General features: G+C 47.1%; 1 protein-coding gene across 7 annotated transcripts in view; it reads right to left on the reverse strand.

Moving 5' to 3' along the window:
• Positions 1-23,915, reverse strand: part of MTSS1 (MTSS I-BAR domain containing 1) — a 158,702-nt gene that overhangs the window by 18,112 nt on the left and 116,675 nt on the right. For 4 of the 7 annotated variants that reach the window (XM_024740984.1, XM_024740981.1, XM_024740979.1 and 1 more), the window contains exons 4-7: positions 16,969-17,053; positions 14,717-14,808; positions 13,264-13,338; positions 9,230-9,241 (exon numbers count right to left, since the gene is read on the reverse strand). In XM_024740984.1, coding sequence (XP_024596752.1) covers positions 9,230-9,241; positions 13,264-13,338; positions 14,717-14,808; positions 16,969-17,053 — 264 coding nt within the window. The remainder of the gene's footprint in view (positions 1-9,229; positions 9,242-13,263; positions 13,339-14,716; positions 14,809-16,968; positions 17,054-23,915) is intronic. The other 3 variants (XM_024740985.1, XM_024740980.1, XM_024740983.1) reach the window with 1 other exon arrangement.

Below are 23,915 nucleotides of genomic sequence, written 5' to 3' on the forward strand. Positions count from 1 at the left end.
AGGAAGCTGCCATCAGGGATCTTCGTTCCCCGATCAGGGATCGAACCCAGGCCCTCAGCAGTGAAAGCACGGAGCCCTAACCACTGGACCACCAAGGAATTCCCCAGCATTTTCAAATAGAGGAAACTCTGGGAATTCCCTGGAGGTCCAGTGGTCAGGGCTCTGTGCTTTCACTGTGGAGGGCCCGGGGTCCGATCCCTGGTCGGGGATCTAACATCCTGCAAGCCCTGCGGCACGGCCAAAAAAAATTTTTTTTTAAATAAATAAAATGCTGACTTGCGCAGATGAATCCACATACACTGAATGTGTACATGATACAAGTCCTCTGGTAATGAAACTCCCTGCGTCTCTGCAACCTGCCAAACAGCCTGGCTAACCCCGGGCCCTGCAGGTGAGGCCACATGGTTGCGGCTGCTCCAGAGGCCTCCTTGTAAGCCTCTCAGCCTCTCCAAGGATGCTCCAGCTAAGGAACCACAGAGGGCTGCAGACCAAGTCAGCATGTCCTTAACTCCAGAGGAGGGGGTTGATGATGGTAGCAATTTCTTTCAATACCAACTTATAACTGTAAGAAACTGGGGAGGTATCTTTACGTCCTTTCACAAGTTATAAGGCACACACCTATCTGTAATTAATGATACTGACTTTTAAAAATACACTGACATAGGAAAGCAAAGTGACTAGACCCAAGTGTTACCTAATCCGGTAAATATAAGCTTAAATTATTCCATGATTAGTCAAGTTATTTTCAATGTGTATTATGTTATAACTAAAGGACTTCCAAACTGTAGTATTCTAAAATAAGTATCATCTATAAAGACTGCTATAATTATAGTGAGTACATTTCCATGTGGGATATATCATAACCTAAAAACACAATGTTTATTTCTTAAATTCACTAACACAACATGTAATTATATTTATTAAAAAACGACTGTGGAAGAAATTATTCCATGTCCCTGTTGGATGTACTGGTTTTAAGATACAGTCATCTTTCTAGATCCACAAATTCAGAGTTGTATTGGCACTGACTTAATATACAAAGACCTGTTCATTTCCCTCCCATCAGCAATGCGAGGAGAGCCACTGCCGATGACCTCAGTACAGGTCCTGGCCATGCCAGCTCCCACATGGACTTGATTCTGTCACCTATTTCACCTCTGCTACTGCCACCCTCACTGTGCCACCTTGATCTCTCACCTGGACAGCTCCATCAGCCCCTAATAGGCCACCCTGATTGCATTGAGACCAGCTCGCCCAGAACAGCCCCAAATTCCTTTCAAAATGCAAATCTTATCACTTTTCAGTAGCTCCCGTTGCTTTCAAGAAAAGTCTAATGTCCTTAACATGGCCTGTCCTGCAAGGCATGCGTGGGTCAACTTCTTAGACCACCCTCTGCCTTTCCTCCTCCCCTCCTCTGTCCACTTCCCAGGCGCTTCTCCAGGGTCTGGCTCCATACCTACACATCCACTCTCCCTCCCCACCTGTCTAGCACCTGTTCATCCTGCAGGTCCCGGTTCTTCACGAAAGCCCTCCTTGAACTCTTTCACTAGACTAAATCCTCTTACTTGATTCTTAGAAGTTCCTTATACATAGCCTTCACGACGCTCCTCCCAATTCTAAGTTTATCTTTATTTCTCCAGTTCTTTGATTGATGGCAGTCTCCCCTACTGTTCAGGAAGCCCCACGAGGACAGAAACCACAAATATTTTTGCTCAGTGCGGTATCTTCTCTGTCAGCACACCTGCTTGTAAGGCAGGTACTCAAATATTTGCAAACGAATGAGGCACTGATATAATAGCCTGATCTGAGTTTGCTCACTGGCTTGACCATCACGCCCTTAAATGGCCTAACAATGGAAAATGAGCAAATTCCAGGGCTGTCCATCAGCCAAAAGAAGAGAGGAGGTGCCTTAAACAGGCTTTCCAGACAAAATTCCTGAGCAAAGCATCGCTTGTGACCTTTTCTGGAAAATCTAAGTCAACTCAGTCTCGAGAATTTTTTTTTCCCCTGCTGGTTTCCAGGTCTTGGTTGGATTCATGCTGGAGAATTCCGCTGAACAACAGCCAGCAAGCAGCCCCTTACTCCCTGCACAGGGGAAGTCATATGATTATTCTCTTTACAAAAAATGCTCCTGGGGCAAAGCACTATTAATGGGCACTGTTTCATGGGTCAAAGCAGCACCCCTAAAGGAGAAAAGATTTTTTTTTTTTTAAAGGAGATAGAGGTCACAAAGCATTCTGGAATAAAACCAAGATCCCATATTTTCCCAACATTTACATTTTAATTTTCCTTAATCTACATACACATAAACGTTCAACGCAGGAATTAACACCCTCATTTGGCAGAGGGGGAAACTGAGACCGAGGGAACCAGGGTGGCTTGCAAGTCCCTGAGCTAGGAATGGGCACAGACATATGCAACCCTCTGTCTTTCTCATTCAGAAGCCCACATTCTTTGTAGCTTCATGCTCACAGCAAACATAAACCCTGGGAACAAGGCGGAAGGGGCTAAAGGTTCTACATAGTAACAGCCTGATCAAAAAAGCAGTCAAGTGATTAGCGTCATCTGGAACTTCCCAGCCTCTCCCTACACACACTGCAGCCCATACCTGAGCCTCGGGGCTGAACCAAGCCAGAAGCAGGCAAAGGGCTTTCCAACGGGCGAGAACCAACCCAAGACACACTGGGCCAAGCTCACCGTCAGGAACACATCCGAAGTCCTCTTTTCCCCCAGACGTATGGAGAAGCCATTGGAACCCCACAAAATGACTTCCATCTGCCCCTGACCCACTTGTGCAAATACCGTATTTCACCTGAAGATGCCCACTTTTTCACAAATTAAGATGTCTTACAGTCAGTGGGGATGTCATCGTGTAATCGGCATTTTTTTTTTCTTTTTTATCATTCAGAAAATAATAGTGGGCTTCCCTGGTGGCGCGGTGGTTGGGAGTCCGCCTGCCGATGCAGGGGACACGCGTTCGTGCCCCGGTCCGGGAGGATCCCACATGCCGTGGGGCGGCTGGGCCCATGCGCCATGTCCGCTGAGCCTGCGCGTCCGGAGCCTGTGCTCCGCAACGGGAGAGGCCACAACAGTGAGAGGCCCGCGTACCGCACAAAAAATAAAAGAAAAAAGAAAAAAATAGTGCATCTTACAACTGATGGCATCTGAAGTCAATGGAATATGGGATATAAATACTGAAACATGGGGGTATAGTTTCAGAAATAGACATGCAAGGTGATGCTGGAGATTAGAATTTGGAGTGAAAAATTCTCTTTTTCCACCAAAAGGTGGCTATCCTTATTATCGCTACATATATCATCTTCTACTCTTAACATCCTGCAGCGGTTTTTGATCGATTCCCCAAAGCAAAACCAACCAGAAATCAAAAGAGAGATTTGATCAGATAAGATTGGAAGCTTTGGGACTTAACCATTTTCTTTTTTTTTTTCTTTCGACTTAAACATTTCCAAACAAACTCAATTTCTGTTATTGTTTCAACAGGCTGTGCCTCAGTTTCCACTCATCTGTTAAATATAACAAACAGTACCGGATTCGCATGGTTGCTGTAAGACCAACCAAGTGGACTCATTCACTAGAGCATTCAGCACAACGGCCAGCAGGTGGTCAGCGCTCGACAAGCAGCAGGTGCCGTCGGCAGTCGCGCAGCATCTCTGAAGTCCTCCTTCTAACCCTGGGCACCACAGCAGGGGACAGCAGGCCTCCGTAACGATAAAATGCGACAGAAACTCTGAAGCGGCGAGCTCCAGTGTATCCATCAGCGTGCCTGGTGAGGGCAAAGAAGCTCTGTGCCCACCCCCGCCCCACCTTGCATCCTACGGAGCTCTTCACCTGGACGCTCACTGGTTTCCTTTATAATAAGTCAGCAGGAAACTACCGTGCTTTCCTGAGTTCTGCGAGTCCTTATAACAAATTGTCAAACCTGAGGCGGTTCACGTGAGAGCCTAAGTTTGAGACGGGCTGGGCGGAAGGGTGGGTAGTCTGCGGACCCCACCTGTGGCTGGTGAATCTTGAAGAGGAGGAAGTCTTGTGGGGCTGAGTCCTTAGCTAAGCCAACTCCGGTAGTTAGTATCTGAACTGATGTGACTTGCAGGACACCCTGTTGGTGTCAGAGGACTGATGTTAGAACGTAAAGGCCTCCGCCATCCTGGGGACGGCTTGAGGGCAGAGGCTCCTTCTGGTCCCGTGGCTGCCAAGGGGGTGCAGCCCAGAGGAGGCACTTTATATCTACTTCCTGAATGAGCGAAGATGCGCGCTTGCCTCACAGGGCTCCTCTGCGGCGGTCACTGGGGATGTATGAATGAAAGAGAGGCGCCGGAAGTAAAACAATAAACCCCCCGAAAACTGTGAATGGCTTGCAACTCAAGAAAGGCAGGACTACACCCCCAGTCCTGCACCCGCACCACCAGCTCAGCGTTCCCGGGGTAAATCAAAACCACGTTGTGCAAGGAATGGATATTCCAAGCATGTCGTCCTTTTTGTCCTCCGGCAAAATTAACACGGAGACAAAAGCACTGGGCTCCTGCTGGGCGCTCTCCCTGCCCCCTCCCCCCACCGTAAATGCATCTTCCCAGCTTCTAAATGCAGCCACAGGGAAGCCAGGCGCTCCAAACCTTGAAAACAGTCTCGTCATGCACAGGGACGTTTCAGGGCATCTGTTTCCGCTCCCGCAATGAGCCATCTGCAGCTAGAGTCACAAGCAAGGCACCTGATGAGCTGCGTCGGGGCGAGGTTTTCCCAGAGACCAGCTCTGCGGAGGAAGGGAGCTCGCAGCTCTGGCCTCAGGGGGATCTGTTCGGTCTGTTTTTACCTAGAACGCCCTGGTGTGAAGTATGACGAATGAGTCCCCTGGCCTCCGAGGACTACATGCTTTCATCCCAAAATGCAACCGTCCCTTTCAGGAACTTCTTGGGTTAGATTCCAACATCTCTGTTGACTGCAGTTAGGTACGGCGTTCCGAATGCCACCCGGGGTCTCAAAAGTAAAGTCTGACCGCTGCTGCTTGTACTAAGATAGGAGGAGTCGGGCTGCCCCTTCGTTATGCTTTTCCCCCATCGGCCCGTTAGCACAGGCTGGCAGGGTCGGCTGCCATCACCCACTGACCTCTCCCTTCTCTCTCCTTGCTCTGCTGACTGCTTTACCTGGCATTTCTAGGGCCAGAACCTTATGTAGGGTTGTGGTTCTCTAACACTGACTCATTAAAAAGTCCATTTCACACAGGTTGCCCCATTTAGTAAAACTGTACCCATTCCATTATTTCCTGCATAATTAAATGTGTGCACTCCTATAACACCTTTCCCAAGCCTAGAATGAAGCAGTGACTCAATAATCTTCCCTGCTACGTTACGTGCAGTTGCATCTAAATATCCAGAAAGACCACAAGGCTACGTACAAGTGGTCAAGCAACCCCTGGAGGTCTAAGCGATCACCCGTCTGCATTTACAGTCACCCCCTTCTGACCTCAGAAGGAACTTTTCCAGCTTTAGTTCCAATAGAGAACAATCATTGCTTTGGGCTCAAAGTACCCTTTTCCCAATCGCACTGGTGTGGCAATCCATCCCCCTCCAGGGATGCCCACCGGAGGTGAGCGGGAAGTGGGGAAGACGCCTGGAATCATGGACCAGCTCTTTTCACCACCTCACGTCAGCATTCAGAAAGGACCGCTGTTATTTTCGGTTGTCCCTTTGCAGACAGCTGACACGCATCACGGGGAGGTGGTCGGAGAAAACATCCAGAGGAGATTTCTGGGGGTCGCTTCTTCTAGGGCTGGGTCTTGCAACCTAGATCACCGGCAATACAGGGCGGGCCACCCCTGGCTCCATGCTGACTCCAGGGGTCCAGGAGGTCCTGGGGGCATGACAATTCCTGACCACTCCTGGAGGCACACCCATGACAGATGGGGTTAACCGCTGAGAGGGTCTCTTTGTGCAGGCCACACCACCTTCTGAGCAGTCTGCTTCTTCTCCACCTCCCCTAACTCGGCAGTGGGAATGCAGCAAAGAAGCCTCTGCACCGTGCCAGGCGAGAAAGTCAGCTGATCCGTGAACAGATACCCAGACTTCAGATTTGTAGGTGGGGGTTCCCTCCGGGCAGGAGGGCTCCCAGTGCTACTCCTTTTCAAAACCCAAAGGGGGAGTGGATGGAGGTGGCTGAGACATACTCAGTTTTCACCACTGAGCCAGGGAGAGTGATCCACTCGTTGACTGCAGTTTCTGGGGCATCCTGAGAATGGTTTTTGCCAGTTTTGTAAGCACAGAAGAAATGGGTGAGGAAATGCAAACATTCACCCTGATGCAGCCAGGGGCCGCGGAAACCACTGCACCAGTGGAAAGGCTTCAGCACTGCACAGGCTTTTTGCTTTCTCCGCACGGAAGAAAAGAAGGGTGATGGGTAGAGAAGCTGAGTCCGGTATGGGGTCTGATCAGAAATGGGGCCGAGTGACAGAACCATCTGGAGGCAGGTAGCTGAGGCTGACACGGGGTGTCACTGTGGTTCTCAGTCCACCCAAGATGGAACTGTCAGTCTCCCCAAAAGGTGACTTGGGGTATCACCCGCACTCCCCCTCCGCAGCATGGTCACCTTTCCCACGGTTCTGGTGCTCCCGTCTCAATGGTGAGGGCTCGCACTGTCCCCTCTACCTTGAGCAGCCCTCGTCCCATTCTCCACCAGCTGACCCCTCTTCATCTTCCTCATCACCCACCCACACCAAGCGTGCATGGGTTCCTTGCGCCTTGCCCAGCTGCTACGCCTTCCGCTTATACTCATCGTGGTGCTGAGCTCACCAGATTAAACTACAGCTGACCCTTGAACAACACGGGTTTGAACACGGGTCCACTTACGTATGGATCTTTTTCGATATATATGGAATCGGCTTCCAAATCCACAGGTTCCGCATTCAACCAACCATGGGTCGTGCACTATGTTCACAATTCTTGTTTGAATTCGCAGATGCGGAACCGTGGATGTGGAGGGCGGACTATAGGACTTGAGCATCGCATAGTCTTGAGGCAGGTCCTGGAACCAATGCCCCTCGGATACCGAGGAACGACTATAATTGGTTTCCTTCCACTAGAGTCTCAATTCCTGGTGGGAGCAGTGTATCCCTGGCTCAGTACACTTTATTGAGTTGTAAATTTCTCCCCTGTGGAGGCCCCCAGTCACTGCTTATGCAAGATTCAAGGTAAATACTTCTAACTGACGGAGGGAAAGTTCTGTGTATACGTATTATTTTCTTCTTTTGTTAAACCAGGACATTTTAACTACCATGAAACTTGGTTAAAATACAGATCTCCAGGTTCAAACATGATGTAGAACTTGTAAACTAAAATTTATGAGGGCTTCAAGCCACACAGCTTTCCAAAGTTTTTATGCCCAAGTTCACTGCTATAATCATATGCCACTGTGGCTTAGCCCTGTGAACGGGCCCCTGCAAGACAGAGAACTAGAGGGGCTGCAGAGATTCTCCCTAAGGTGAGCAGAATCTAAGTCACAGAAGGCTGCGTGGTTCCTTTACTCATCCCTAATCCTACTGTCCGTCACTTAAAACAAGCAGCATGCCCCATTTACTCCACAGACTCATGCCAGGCTTTCAAGCAAAGGTTCTAGTAAAAGTCTGAGTCCTCAAATAGGCCACATACTGTATGATTCCCTTTATAAGAAATGTCCAGAATAGGCAAATCCATAGAGACAGGAAGCAGATGAACAGCTGTCATGGGCTGGGGGAGGGAGAATGGGGCACGACAGCTTTAAAAGGAAAGGGATTTCTTTCTGGGGTGATGAAAACGTTCTGAAATTAGACAGTAGTGATGGTTGCACAGCATTGAGAATGCGCTAGAGCCACTGAAATATACACTTTAAAATGGTTAAAACAGTGCATTTTATGTTATATGAATTTTATCACGATAAGCAAAAGAATGGCTGTGTCTTACCTTCCTCCCAAAGGTGCACTAAAAACTGTTCAAGCTGTCTCTGAACCACAACACTGAGGACTGGAGAGAATTATCACCTTTAAAAGGTGGGGGACACTGGGCTTCCCTGGTGGCGCAGTGGTTGAGAGTCCGCCTGCTGATGCAGGGGACGCAGGTTCGTGCCCCAGTCTGGGAGGATCCCACATGCCGCGGAGCGGCTGGGCCCGTGAGCCATGGCTGCTGAGCCTGCGCATCCGGAGCCTGTGCTCCGCAACGGGAGAGGCCGCAACAGTGAGAGGCCCGCGTACCGCAAAACAAAATAAAAATAAAAAAAAATAAAACAACAGCATCTTAAAAAAAAAAAAGGTGGGGGACACTATCCCAACATCAACATGACGGGAGGGAGGCAGAGCTGTGTCCCCCGTGACAGCTGGTCATCCCAGCCGCACCTGTCAGAGGGGACCTGTGTGCTTCGGGTTCATCGTAGATGACAAAATCCGACGCAAAAACCTCTTTGGAGCTGCTCAATGCAAAGGCTCAGAGAACACTCGGGCACGCTCAGGCAAGATAAACTACACGGACGGCTCACAGACAGACCTTTCCGAGACACAGGGACAGCCACGAGACACCGAAAGCGACTTGAGGTTTTTAGCAGCGTTGTCACCCACAGAATGAGGGTCAATTTTCAGTCAAGAAGAATCATTTTGATTTACTGAATTTGAAGATCTGATACCTTTGAAATGAAGCATTCCACAAACTCTGCTGAAATAAGAAATACTTTTGATTTTTAAAAAATAAATGGTTGGTTTTGAAAAAACTATATGGTCCTGGGGGGACAAAGTTAAAGATATGTGGCAAGCTTAATACAACCAGATCCGATCTGGGAATTATTCTGAGGAGTTATTTAGCGTAGCTGTCCACGTTTTGTTTGTGATATAAATACACACATATACACCTAGATATGTATGTATAGTTATATTTATTTCGCGTGGAAGGGAGGCTTTAAGTCACTCTGTATTTCTTTTTTCCATGAGTCTAATGCTGAATTATGAGGACGCAGAGACTCCTAGAATGTTGAGCTAACCCATTAAAGGGCCAAACTTCAAAGAAAGAAAATGATTGACTGAAACACACACACACACACAGAGTTTTCTTAAAGTTATGGAAGATTAAGTAGGCACCATTGATTGTTCTGAACTGGCAGGAAAACTGGGGCAACTAGCATAGGTCTGGACAACCACGGAAAGCCCACAGTAAGGACCACACCGTGACCAGCCACCAGAGATTCAGGATGACAGACTTACCGAGAGCGTCCACTGGCAGGGGGGGGGCGTGCGGTGAGAAAGTGCAGGATACACAATTGACACAAAAAGGAAAATAATAAAGTCAAACTGGTATTCGAGCAGCAGTCTTACCTTTCTTTCATGTGTTAAAACAGTCCGTGGCTTGCCACCGAATTTTACATTGGTGCGATTAAACCCACATCCACCAAGAGCTGCAAATCCAAGTTCCCTTCCTTCACTTGCCAATGGCCTTTCCTTCTCATCTAAACAGACATCTTCCTAGTTAGTAATCAGCACCCCTAGAGAATGCAGCAAGGTTTTTTCTTAAAAATATAAATGAAGACTATATTCCTGTAAGAAGCCAATTAAGATGCTTTAACAAGAAGAGCTTTCAAGTGTAATTTACTGTAACTTTAAAAGTAACTAGGGAAACCAGGATCAAAAGTTCAAGCTGGGGTGAAAATGAAAAATTTTTTAAATTTTTTAAAATTTAAAGAACTTAAAATTTTCGTATAATAGCAAATAATATGCTAATATGGGACTCTGGGAGTCTGTTTCTTAGGTTTATAATATTAGCTTTGCAGCCTCTGGTGAAAACAACTATTTCAATGTCAGGCTCAAGGGTTAACATATTAAAATGTTCCAGTTCCCTCCCTCAAAGTCTCTGATAAACTTCTAGTAGTTACAGATGGAAACAGAAGGCTTCACCATAATTAATTTTTTAATTAAAATTAATAATAACATGAGAGCTAACTAAATGAGAAATAAGGCTTACCGTCTGTACAGTAAGGCGGCAGAAGTGGGCAAACAGCATAAAATGTTTCCCACTTCTGATCCTCTTACTTCCCCCAGTTGGGTTACAACCAGCTCTAGGACCTCAAGGGTCACGAGCTGACGTCAAGCAGCAGGACTCGATGAGGGTTCAAGAGATGCCACTCAGAACCTGGGGCTGCTGGGTCAGCCCCACAGCCCCTCCCCACCCTCCTGGCTGCCTCTGTCTTGTCCCCCTGACCACTCAACAAGGCAGCTCTGCCCCATGCACCGACCCTGGGCGCTGGCCTGGAACTTCTCGGAGGGCCGGGACCATTCCTCCAGCCCCCAACTCCCTGCCTAGTTTTTATGCCCGGTAGGTGTTCAGTAGCCTGCCTTCCACAAAAATAGGTACATTCACCCACAGTTGGAGCACATGTCAAGTTGTTTTAAAATGATTTTAAGATAAAGTCTAATCAAACCCCAAAAACCATTCAGAGTTTTTTGACGGTGATATTTAAATACCTTTAGAGTACAAATTACCCTTCTATAGTATAGTAAAAAAGAGTCAAACAAAGAATGTGGCAAAAGGTGATACAGCTGCAGAGTGAAAGTTAAGGAAAATTAGTCACACACAAAAATAACACCCCATATGTGCCTGCCAAGGTCAAAGGGAGTGCCAGAACCATGCTTAAATGTATAAACGCATTTCAACTTTGAAAAGGAGAGTCAGAAGATTTTTTTAGATCAAAGATCACAGTTTTGGAAAAAGGAGTGGCAGAAAGCTGTTTGATGACCTTCTGAAAACATATTTAAGAGGAAGTGATTATTGCACTGTATAAACCAGATTCAGTTCTATCAGGACAAAAAAAAAATGTATCCAAAGCACTGGATAGATCTCAGAAGGAACTACCAACACTTTACAAGTCAAGAGTCTAGAAAGCTACCACTTGAGCACTTGAGGGAGATGAAACTGACAGAGAGGCCTTTAGGCAAAAGGGGAAACCGCAGCTAACCAGACCCCCAAATAACTGGGAGTCTCAAATAACCAGATTTCTTCCAGCCCTTAGCTTGTATTGTTTCCATTCTCAGGCCATACTGTTTCTAGGAGAGCACTTCATTAACATTCACTCAGAACGATAACTCTGGTACCTCCTAGAAAGCTCCATTCACCCCAGAAATATACAAATGAGAGTTTTAAAAGGCACTTACATATTTTAGAAAAAATTTTTTTTATAAAGGAAAGAAACAAAAACTGTTTTCTGGTTGTTCACTGGAGTATCTAGAAAGTCATCCAGAACATTCTAAGCTACTGACCTGACTTGGTGTAAGAACACCATCACTGCTACCTCGTCTGGAAAGGATATGGTGCCCAAGACCATCAGATATACGACTGGGGCTGAAAAGATGGATGCTTCAGAAACCCCTGATCACAGCCTCTACTGTCTCAGCCTTCAGGCCTAAGTGCCACCAAGAAACCTCACAACTAAAAGCCAATTACTCCCGAGTCCCAGGACCAGAAGCAGCCCCTCATGTCATACAGTCCGGCACCTCCATGTGTCCTGAATCTTTCTATCCAGTGCTTTAATGGGAAGGTCGTTATCCTCTCCAGGCAGCCTAAGCAGAGCTGGGCAAGTCTAATTACCAGCAACTTCCTTTTGTGTTGCACTGCAATCAACCTACCAGTCATTCCCTGTAGGTCCAAATTCTGCTAATTGGACAATGCCAGTGACTTTGAGTCACAGATGAAGACTGTTTCAGCCTCCATGTAAAATTCAGATAAAAGGATTATCACTGCAGCCAAGAACTTAAGGCCTCTGAAAAGAAAACTCTGGAAGAGAGAAAGGAAAACCGCTACTTTTTCTTACCCCATCCTTTTCACCAAATTCCCAAACCTTTTCCAAGCCACAGATCTTCCTTGGACCCTCTCTCCAAACTCATTAATCTCTCCTATCTCAAAGCTGGCATGTTGTCAACTAGGTAGAGTTCAGCTCCAAATTTTTACCCTCCTGTTCTTTTACAGAACCTCAGATTCAATGTAATATGGTGGCAGTTTTATCTACATTTACCTTTAGACTCACTACAACGTTACTGGCCACAAACCCTATTCCACTTGTCGAATGCTAGCTCTCAGGCACCTGAATCAGATAGAACATAAACTGCAGAAGCACCAAGACCAGGAAAACACATCCAAAAGAAACAAATGGGGCCAATACTAACAGAAAAACTGATCGTGGGTGAATATCTCGCTGTCTTTATCTTGAAATGGTCTCCTGGTTATTATAAGAACTGGGGGGGACATTTTTCAGAAATGCCAAAGCTTGAAAACTTTGTCCTGTCCTCGCCCCTCTTCTACCAAACAATCCCATCTCTCCAGATGTTTCTTTTAATTCCAAATGAGAACTGCTTGCTTAGGAAAGAGGAAATTCGGTTTTGGGGATTTCTACCTAAAAAAGTTGTTGTCTCAAACAAACGCTCAATACTACCCACCCACAGAGCATCCTGATGGGGGGCGGGAATACCCATTTTATCAGTTGTGATGCAGCAAATTCCAAATCGTGGTATCAAGAAGAATTAGTCTAGAGGGAATGTCACCTGCTCAAGTTCGAGAGAGAGTCCCTACATCTTGTTAGGTCTTAGTAAAATGTTACGAATGCTTTCAAAGTGGATGGAGCTAGATTTTTCTCTTAAAACTCCCAGTTCAAGCCGGAAGAGCAAAGCTGGGTCATGGATCTGATAATTAACTGGTTTGCAAATGACAATCAGCTGGGGGGGGGAGGAGGGGCATCTTGCACCAGCAGTCTCATTTTCCTTATCCAGCTCCCACCCTCATGAGCACCATGAAAAATCTCCCTACACAGCAATGATTCCCGGCTCCCACTGCAGCCTTTTCTAACATTCTCACGAGACTTAATAAAGGGTTTCAGATATTATAGGCTGTGAAGGACAGAGGAGAAAATGACATCATTTCTGCAATAATTACTATACAACATTTGCAAAGAGGCTTTTATGCATTATCCCAAGGCCTCCAAGAAATTTATAGGTCTCATCACAATGTACAATAAGCATGGAAACTGTCAAATTTTGGAGACCAGGTTGGGGGGAAGGAATGAGTCAAGTACAACTTTGCAAGGGTCTCAAATTAATAGATATTCTGCACTTGGGGACTTCAGATAGATTCTATTAGCTCCTATCTGTTCACAGGACCACTACACGTAAGGCAGTCTGATTGAACACTTTCCACTTCAAAGAAAAATCAGGCAAGTGCTCATTTTCCCCAAGTAACACATTAACAGCAGAATTACCTTTTTTTGCTTTCTTCTGCAGTTTCAGTGTATCTGAGGACTTCTTTTTTATCTCTTGGCGAGCTTTTTTATATTCTAAGAGAAAGCAGAATATTGAATAATTTTACCACTTAGCTCAACAGAAAACACTTTAGCAACAGCCACTACTTTCATCACCAAAAGCATAAACTATGACATGCAATAAATAGCTTTACTGGAATACGAAATGATAAAACTCTCATGAGGACCTTTGACAGCAAAGGGGCTATGAACACGAAAACCAACAAAACGCACTGGGGTCTTTCCCTACAGTATTCATTCATACCAGCTTTGAAGAAACATGGTATCTGGGAACATTTTAATAAAAATTCTAAAATTCACAATTTCTCAGCTTAAGTATCAGGAAATATTTTCAGTATTATCTACTTTCCCAAGGCCCAAATCCACAGTGCTTCATTCCAAAAAGAACCCACGTGGCAAGACGCTGGCCAGATGTTACAATTCAGAAAAGAGCCCCTCAGACTACAGCAGGAGAAACTAGACCGCATGGAAAAGAACTGGGAAAGGCCCAGCTGCTTTACTTTCACATTAGTACCAAGGCCAGACACTGTGGACACGGAGGAGGGGCGGCCCACGTGACTCACATCCCCACCGGCCACTTCCTCTTCCCCCACCAGCCTACACCCACCCTGGACTTTTCCATTTCTGTTGTTGGCATCTCCATCACCCAGGCATGAACATCTGAAATGACGGTCACCTCTGATACTTCTCTCCTTTGCTGCCCTCATCAACTAATCGCCAACTGGACCGGCTCCCACAAAGCCATCCCCGACCTTTCCCTCCCACCAGCCCTGAGCCTATCAGAGCAGGGCTCTCTCTTATATGCTCTTGGTAGCACCTATGCGTCAACTCTTTCCTGTTTCATCCCCTCAGATCTGCCCACACGCTTTCCCTCCACCACACTTACTGAAGGTTGTATGATCCGTGGAGCAAAGTCTCCTGCCCCTTCCGTACCACCAGCACCCCACCCTTCGGCTCCAGGAAGACTGACAGGGGTGGCGTCTGCCTGGACCATTCTGTCCCCAGACCTAGCACATGAGGTACTGAGACCCACTGGTTGAAGGTTAGCTTACATCATTAAAAGTTTGCTTTTCAAAATGTGCTGAAATGCCCTAAGTGCATCTCTGGCATTTAAGCCTGCTGTTACAAATCACTTTTAATTCAGAGGATCACAATTAATGTCACAGAGCGCGATCAGGCTACCCACTGAGTGATGCTTCATGCCCCAAACCCAGCACTGAGTCCTGCAATGGGATCACTTTTGACCCCTCACCCTCCAACACTGAGATGTCCACAGCAGCAGCGGTAAAAGAGCAGGTCCTCTGGGTGACATCAATGAACCCAGCAGAGGCACAGGCAGCAGCCGGCAACATGCCACCTGGGACTGATATGCATCTGCCACCTTGCCCAGTACCTTTTGCGTGGTCTTTATCCAGCTGGTTGGCCACTTTCTTCCATTCTTCCATCTGCTCTTGAAGCGGGTTTATCAGACAGTCGATTAAAGCACTTGTACCAAAGGAGAAAGAAAAGGAGACATTAAACAGACACATTCTGTTGTCAAGGTTTACATTCAGTTGTTAAAACGTACCTGAATCACGATTACCTGAAGCCAGACAAGGCAGCATACTAAGCCCCAGTTCACATCCAAATCCCCCAGTTTCACAGCAACCGTGTCCTCAGGAGGCTTTTCAATGACAGCTAAGAAGCTGTACCCGTGACTGGTGGGCGCGACCTCTTCTCATGGCCCCCTTTTTCCATTCCCACACTCTATTAACAAGCAACGCTGCAGATCAGTGGGGTCACACCTCTGGCTGCACAAGGGAACCAGCTGGAGAGCTTTGAAAAGGTGAGGACACCGGGGCCTCACCCCATACCTGATAGAAACTTGCAGGGTGGGGGGCCAGCATTACCTTTTTTTTAAAAAAGGCCCATATGATTCTGACATGCATTCAGGATAAGTCATAAATGTAGACTGTGGACAGCCTAGGCAGGATCAGAGGGGTGAGGGGTCTCCAGGTACATCCCTTCTTATTTTGTGCACTCCCAAACAGACTGCAGTTCAATGAGTGGAAAGGTAGCTCCCAACAGAGAGGGATCATGAGTCAGGGGAGCCAGGGTTTTTTGTGCAATGGAAGTAGGATCGACCCGATCCTACATTACAGAGATGTTGTTGGGAACTTAAGAGAATGCCCATAAACTGTGTGAATGGCACTGGTGAGAACGGCAACAAAAGTATTCTTAGACTGCTTTTTGATGCTGGGCCTCCTGAAAATCTCCAAGCTTTTGGTACCACCCCCTCTTCTCTTACCAGGGTCTAGTGGTAAGATGCCCCTCACAGGCGCATCCTCTGGCCTCACTTCCTCCAGCTCTGTCCAAACCCTCCTTCTGAACAGAGACGCTGCCTAACCAGCCTGTGTCCAAGAGCCGCCACCCACCTCATCCCGTGTGTTCCTTCTCCTGTCATTCATCACCGCCTGACACTCTATCAGGTTTATACAGTGTCCGGAGCATAAGCTTCATGAGTGCAGGATGTGTTTCCTACTCAGGGCTATGCCCTGTACACCTAAGACAATGCCGGCACATAGTAGCTGCTCAATACACAGTGGCTGTTGAATTGGCGTCTCTTCATCACTAAAATGGAATGAGGTGTCACAGGACGGGCCCCAGAAAAAACAAGACGACGTGTGTGGGAGGAGGCGCAGGGGGTGCCATCACGGGGAGCACTCCCCAGGGGCGAGGAGGGAAGGAGGAAGCCAGATTTTATCACACGCTCCGGCAGGTGCTTTCCACTGCGTGGACACTACGTACGTCTGCACAAGAACACTTCAGAGATTCCTACGCCCATCTGACAGGGGCTGAGAGCCCAGCCCAAGATTACGGCCTGTCAGCGGCCAGCCCGGGGTTCAAACCTAGGCCCGGGTGACTCTAAGACCAGGTGCTTCCCACTACCTTCTGCAGCCTCCTGAGGTGGTCCTGCAAGAGGGTCAGAGGGATTCCACCGTGACAGCCTCACGCAACTTGCAATTCACAAAGCAGAGCGGTGCAGAAGTGCTGAATTATGCTCATCTGTTTGGGAGAACGTCCCACTCTCACTGGAACACTGGTGACTGCAGACCCCTGTGCCAGCCACTGCCATTTCTACCCATCCTGGACGCTTGTGAAACAGACAAGAGGCTGGCAGCGTGGAAATTTCTATGAGCCGCCCCCGCCCTCCTCGGCGGGCCTGGAGGACATACACAGGTCCCGGGTAACAGGGCGGCAGTGCACGCCTCACTCTCCAGCACGGCAGCTCCTCTTCCTATGAGGTTCCTGCAGGGGTGGGGGACCCAGGGGTCTCAGCAGGGTGCTCGGCGCCTCACACTGATGGAGTGTGAGGAGAGACACAGAGAAGATCCCAGAGGGGGGTGCAGGCTCCATGAGGCAGGGACCCAGGCTGTCTGGTCCTTCACTGGAGCCCCAAGGCCCAGACCACTGTCTGGCAGATGCTCAATCAAATACTTGTTCAGTGAATGCGCAGAGGGACGGGCTGTGATGAGAGATGGGCTGTGGGGATTTAACGTTACGGGGAAACCAGTACTGCTTGAGGCAAGTTATGCTATGTCTCACCGCTTCCTTAACCTGAAATCAGCAAGGGCGTCTGAGGTCTGGAAGAAACACGGTCCTCACCTGGAAAACTGCCTCAGCTTGGCTTCTATGCTGCGATGCCTCATGCACATCCTGGTTAAGGCCGAGCCAATCTCCCTGGTACCACCTGGAAAAGCAACAGAAGCAAACATGAGGGACAGGAGACAAGTAGGACTCACTGAGGTCCTTAAAGAGGCAATGAAAGAATTACAAAACTGGCCAGATTTCACCATGTCATAAAACCCAAGCCATGGTCTTTCAGACTTCTCACCAGGCTTGTGTACACAGACGTAAACATCTACGTATGGCTACGTATCTTGAAATAATCATCAAAACAAAAGCTACCTTTACTATATACGATACCCTCTAATATTTTCTATTGTTTTTTTTTTTAGTTTTTAGATGCTGATTGTGACCCAGAAGTTGATTTTACAACCCACTCATGGGTCTGAAAAATACCTCTCAAGGAAGATGATTAAAACAGTATCTGATATAGTATCTGATATTTAGGGGAAAGCTGTAGTTTTGTTTTATTTTTTCCACTTCTGGCAAAATAATCCTCTTAGCATTACTCAGAACCACCAATGAAGCCACTCCATAAAGCCACATATTCTAGAATACAAGTAACGTAGAGAAAGCAGGGCTAAAGCAAGACGAAAGAGCAGGGTATGTTTTTTGATGGGTTTGGGTAACGCCAGAGAGAGAAGTCCTCAAACGCAGCAAATGTCGAGTAAACTGAAATACAGCTTAGTGCTCCTGAAATTCTTGTCATACTTTTCCCTTCAGGCACACCCTTTTCTAAGATTATTTTTGAAGTTCCCTTCCTTCCTCCCCTTAGAAACAATGCTTAAATCAGCATTTACTTGGGCGTGGAGGAGGGGGAAGTAACTGTATCTGCAGATGGTCACTCTGCACTAAGCACTGGAAAGCACAATTATAAATGTTATGAAAACACTGGGGCTCATGAAATCAGAGGGAAAAGGGTCCCCAAAACCACTGTGTTTTTTTAAAATTTAATTTCTTTTACAGACAAGGCCTTCAAGGGGAAGCACAGGAATTTATGGCAGGTTTAACCAAATCAAGTTAATAGGAAAAAAATTCCCTCCCCTATTAGTACTTGTGACATTATTATGGGCCGTGTTTTCCACTCTGCCTTCTCTCCTAGAAATGCCAGTGCGCTGCTTCACTTCCACCTGTTTTCCATTTTATTCTGCAAAACGATCAGGTTTCCAGAACCAAAAAATAAAGTAATACTGGTGATACATGTTTAATATTTCTATATTTTATTTTAGTCTGAAAAGAAGCCTTCTGGAGCAATTCTTCCATTCTTCTAAAACAGGGTTTCTCAATCTGAACCTGATTGACACATAGGGGCAGGACGATTCCTTGTTAGGGGGCCGTCCTTTGCGTTGTAGGATGGTTTGCCACATCCCTGGCCTCAACCTACCAAAAGCCAGTAGCAGCCCCCCAGCCTGTGATATCCAAAAATGTTTCCAGACAGTACCAAGGGCTCCCTGGGGAGAAAACTCTCCCCCAGTTGAGAAGCACTTCTGTGAAAGAAACTGAGTAAGAATGAAAGGTCATCTGAGGCTGACTTACTAAATGGCCAGAAGTGTAAAATGTTGCCCTAGAGCTCCTGGCACCTGCCAGGAGTTAGTGACCACCGGAGCCTCACCATCTACACTGTAGCTTGCACCTCTCTACCCGGTAAAACCAGTAGAGGGCGCTGTTTTCACATGAGCCACTTGCCTTCTGGGCTCATTTCAGGTTCTTAAGCCTTTATTGCTTATAAGCAAGGACGAGGAACACTGAATCCGCAGGGAAATACCTCTTATTTTTCCTGGGCCTTCATTTAATTAAAAGTTAATAACCCAGCCATGCAAGGAAACGGGCACACTCATTCACAGCTGGTAAGAGTGTAAACCAGCACTTTTCTGGAGGAAAAGTTGGCAGCATCTATCAAGAAATGCCTTAAAAACAAGCCCCCTCTTTGACCCAGCAATTCTACTCCTAGAAATGTTACCAGAGGAAACGATTAAGGGTGAGAGCAAATCTTTACCTATGAGGACAGTCATGGAAATGTTGCTTACGGCAGTAAAAACTGGAAATAGCATCCCATTCTAGGGAGCAGGTTGAATAGACCCTAGGACACAGCCACACAACGGACGAGCATGCAGTCACCCGAAGTGCTGGAGAGCGATGGTCAGGTGCCAGGAAGTGAGTCGTTTGTAGAGACCTGAGGATGTGCTGGGCCCTGGGATGAGTGCTTTGCACACGTGAGCTCATTTAATCCTCCCAACAAGCCCAGGTGTGCTGCTGTTACTATCATCCCAGACAGGAAGAAAGCCTTCTGTAATTTGGCCAACGTCACGCTGCTAGTAAGTGGGATTCTATCCCAGGCCACATCTACGGACTCCATGCATGTAACCACTCAGCACATGGCACTTACTACAGACAAAGGGAGAAGGGAAACGGCAGAGCCCAAAACACTCCGCTGAGCTAACTTAACTACACACTCTTATGGATGTTGAGGCTTTACGGTCCAGCTCTCAAATTTTTGTTCCTGAGCCTAGAACTGTTGAATTGGCACCACGGGAACTAAGCTCCAATCTTTGCTAAGCTGTTAACACAGAGCTAAGTGACCGAGAGCTGCTTCATCGATTACCCCTGAGTTTGAGTCTCCTCAAAATAAAATTCTGCAGTTGGAAAAGATCACCTCAAAGCTCAGCTCCCTAACCCCATTTCTCTGCTCCCGACTTCTGTCAGCTTCCCAGATATTTTCATACATTGCCACTGGTCATTTATCATCCCCAGGAAAGCCCTAGGCTTCCCAGAGACAGCTGAACTGTGGGATGAGAACAAGCAGTTTCTCAACATGCTGTGTGCAACCCACCACCGTGCTCTGCAGCACAGGGCTTCCTGCGACAGAAGGAAATGAAGAACCAGAGCAAACTCGCAAATCGCAGTGTCTCTGTCCAAGTGGCACGAGGGCAGGAGACAGGCAGCTGACATCCTCCGTGGACCCCAGGACCCAACCATTAGAATTTGCTGCTGATCTCAGCCACGCAGGGCCCTCTAAAAATAGCTCCATCCATGGATGTGCTTCACAGGGTCTTCTGCTCTTCCTGACCCCTTGGCTAAGAACTAAAAAAAAAAAAAAATCAGGTTTGAAAAAGCTTCAGAGGAAGCTGGCTTTAGTTACAATGCCACAGCCGACATCTGGAAGAGCTCTGCGCTGACAGAGAGAATATTTATGGAATCAAATGACTGCGATGTACTCAGCAGCTTGTGAGTAAGGACAAGATCTTACTTGTTTTCTGTTTTCCCTGCACCCAGCACTGGTACAGACTGAAGAAACCAACATGGACCACTTGGAGAGCATTTTTTGCTATACCTGGAGGCGGAGCAAGGGACTGGGTTTGTCTTTCGTTTAACACATAAATATTTGTGTATCATCTTTGGCACACAACAGAAGACTCAAAATGAATACAAGATCCCTATTATCTTACAAAAGATCTATACTGATTCAAGGTCAGCCTGGAGAAACAATGGTGTATTAGTTTTTTTTTAATTGCAGTATAGTTGACTTACAATGTTGTGTTAGTTTCTGGTGTACAGCAAAGTGATTCATATCTATATATTCTTTTTCAGATTCTTCTCCATTATAGGTTATTACAAGATATTGAATGTAGTTCCCTGTGCTATACAGTAGGACCCTGTTGTTTATCTAATTTTCGATCGTTGCTGTAACAGATTACCACAAATTTAAATTTTAAATATATTAAATTTATTAATATTTTAATTTAAAGCAGCACACAGCTATTATCTTACAGTTCCGGAAATTGGAAATCCAAAATCAATTTCTCCAGGCTAAAATCAAGATGTCAGGAGGGCTTCGTTCCTCTGGAGGCCCAGAGAATCTGTGTCCTTGCCTCTTCCAGCTTCTACCGGCCGCCTGCATTCCGTGGCTCCTGGCACCTTCCTCCACCTTCAAAGTCAGTGTTGTCACAACTTCAGTCTTCTCTAACCTCTGCTTCTGTCCTCACATCTTCTCTGACTCTGATCCTCCTTCCTCCTTCTTATAAGAACTCTTGTGCTGTACTGGACCCACCTTAATAATCCAAGATAATCTCCCCCATCTCAAGATCCTTAGCTGAATCATATCTGCAAAGCCCCTTTTGTCATGTACAGTAACATATTCACAGGTTCTGGGGTTGAGGACGGGGGTATTTGGGGGGGCATTATTCTGCCTACCAAAGATGAACAGGAGTTGTTAATTTGGGGAGAGTGCACGGGGCACTATGGTCCACTCTCCAGAGTCCATCTATTCCTCCCCAGAGGATTAATCAGGGCCAATGATCTAATGCCATCCCCTTTGGCAGTGGCTGGTTCAGGGATGAGACAAAGATGGAGAGGTTGATGGGGAGGCCTTTGGGGAAAATGTCCCTATGTCCCTGATCTTTTTTAAAAAATAAATTTATTTATTTATTTATTTTTGGCTGTGTTGGGTCTTTGTTGCTGCACACGGGCTTCAGTAGTTGTGGCACACGGGCTCTGTAGTCGCGGCACACCCACTCTAGAGTGCAGGCTCAGTAGTTGTGGCGCACAGGCTTAGTTGCTCTGCGGCATGTGGGATCTTCCCGGACCAGGGCTCAAACCCACGTGCCCTGCATTGGCAGGTGGATTCTTAACCACTGCACCACCAGGGAAGTTCCAAAAATGTCCCTGATCTTAAGATCAACACACCGAAGAGACCCCACAGGTCATGAACTGGAAGCAGGCTGCCCAGCTGCTGTGGTCAGCCAGCTTTCTGGCCGTGGGGACACCTGCCTTAGGAGGAGGCCCGTCCTGTGGACAGAACACAGAAGGAGCCCGAGTCTCCAGTGACCTCGCTGGGCTGCCAGATTAACACAGTGGGGAGCCTGCTCTCCTGGACCTGGGGCTCCTGTTTTTGCAAATTCACACATCTCCTTATTTTTAAAGCTACTTGATTTGGTTCTCTCTTTTGCCAGTTTAAAGAAGACGGAAGGGAGCAGCAGCCTGGCGCTTTCTCACAGCACCAGGAACCACCCCGTAGGGGAGGCCTTTGGGGAAAATGTCCCTATGTCCCTGATCTTTTTTAAAAAATAAATTTATTTATTTATTTATTTTTGGCTGTGTTGGGTCTTTGTTGCTGCACACGGGCTTCAGTAGTTGTGGCACACGGGCTCGGTAGTTGTGGCACACGGGCTCTGTAGTCGCAGCACACCCACTCTAGAGTGCAGGCTCAGTAGTTGTGGCGCACAGGCTTAGTTGCTCTGCGGCATGTGGGATCTTCCCGGACCAGGGCTCAAACCCACGTGCCCTGCATTGGCAGGTGGATTCTTAACCACTGCACCACCAGGGAAGTTCCAAAAATGTCCCTGATCTTAAGATCAACACACCGAAGAGACCCCACAGGTCATGAACTGGAAGCAGGCTGCCCAGCTGCTGTGGTCAGCCAGCTTTCTGGCCGTGGGGACACCTGCCTTAGGAGGAGGCCCGTCCTGTGGACAGAACACAGAAGGAGCCCGAGTCTCCAGTGACCTCGCTGGGCTGCCAGATTAACACAGTGGGGAGCCTGCTCTCCTGGACCTGGGGCTCCTGTTTTTGCAAATTCACACATCTCCTTATTTTTAAAGCTACTTGATTTGGTTCTCTCTTTTGCCAGTTTAAAGAAGACGGAAGGGAGCAGCAGCCTGGCGCTTTCTCACAGCACCAGGAACCACCCCGTGGCTAAAAGAAACACTAAGCCCATCATTCGCTGCTGAGAGAGGCACAGATACTTGATGGCAAAAATCTTCATTCTTTTCAGTGTGATACACGTTAAGAACTTTCCCCCGTAACAAGCAAAGGTTTTTATGATAAATTAGTACAAAATCAGCTGACGATCAAAACTGGGGTATCTGCAAAGGAGATGATCAGTGGAAAGAAAGAAGTAAAAAGCCTAGAGGTTAGACTATCAAAGTATGAACATGGGGGCAGAATACGATGAGTTTTGCACATGAAGACACAAATTCCACAAACATTTATTCAGTATTGTATTAGTTTCCTAGGGCTGCTGTAACAAAGTACCCCATACTGGTTGGTTTAAAACAACCAGAATTTACTGTCTCACCATTCTGGAGGTTAGAAGTCCCAAAACCAAGGTGTCGGCAGGGCTCCCTCTGGAAGCTGCAGGGGAAGAATTCTTCCCTGCCTCTCCCTAGCTGTGGTGGTTGCTGGCAATCCACAGCTGGTAGATGCGTCACTCCAGTCTCTGCGTCTGTCTACACATGGCAATTTCCCTGTGTGTCTGTCTTCACGTGAGACATATGTGAAGGCATTCTCCTCTCTGCCTGTATCTGTGTCCAAATTTCTTTCTTCTTATAAAGACACCAGTTGTATTGGATTAGGGCCTACCCTAACGACCTCATGTTAACTTGATTATACCTGCAAAGACTTTATGTCCAACTGAGGTCACATTCACAGGTACTGGGAGTTAGAATGCAAGTTGTCTTTTTGGGGGGAATACAACACACCCCATAATAAGTATCTACCATACAACAAGGATTAAAGTGATTCCAAAGATGACAAAGACCTAGCCCTGGAGGGGCCCACAGACTGGCTGGGGGATTGCTATGAAATGGTGCAGGGAATGTGACTGTTGCAGCAACCCTACGACGTAGGTACTACTGTCTGCATCTTACAAATGGAAAAAACGGAGGCTCTGCATGGTTAACTGGCTGAGGGCCACAGAACTGGTAAGCGGTAGAGCTAAGATCCAAGTCCTGCTTTTACGGATACTGAAAAGCTCTCTCCCACCATGACAAGCTGGAGGCATTCCCCACCGAGGACAAAGAGACACATTAAAGTCCCAAACATAATACAAACCTTTTAATGCCTATTGGGGGAGGATACAGGCAGTGGGGGGATAAGGAGAGGAAAGCCACTGACCCACTCTTCCCTCCCCCGCAAAGCCTGACATGGCT

Source organism: Neophocaena asiaeorientalis, unplaced genomic scaffold (assembly GCF_003031525.2).
Source record: "Neophocaena asiaeorientalis asiaeorientalis breed wild unplaced genomic scaffold, Neophocaena_asiaeorientalis_V1.1 scaffold177, whole genome shotgun sequence".
NCBI classification, from domain to species: domain Eukaryota; kingdom Metazoa; phylum Chordata; class Mammalia; order Artiodactyla; family Phocoenidae; genus Neophocaena; species Neophocaena asiaeorientalis.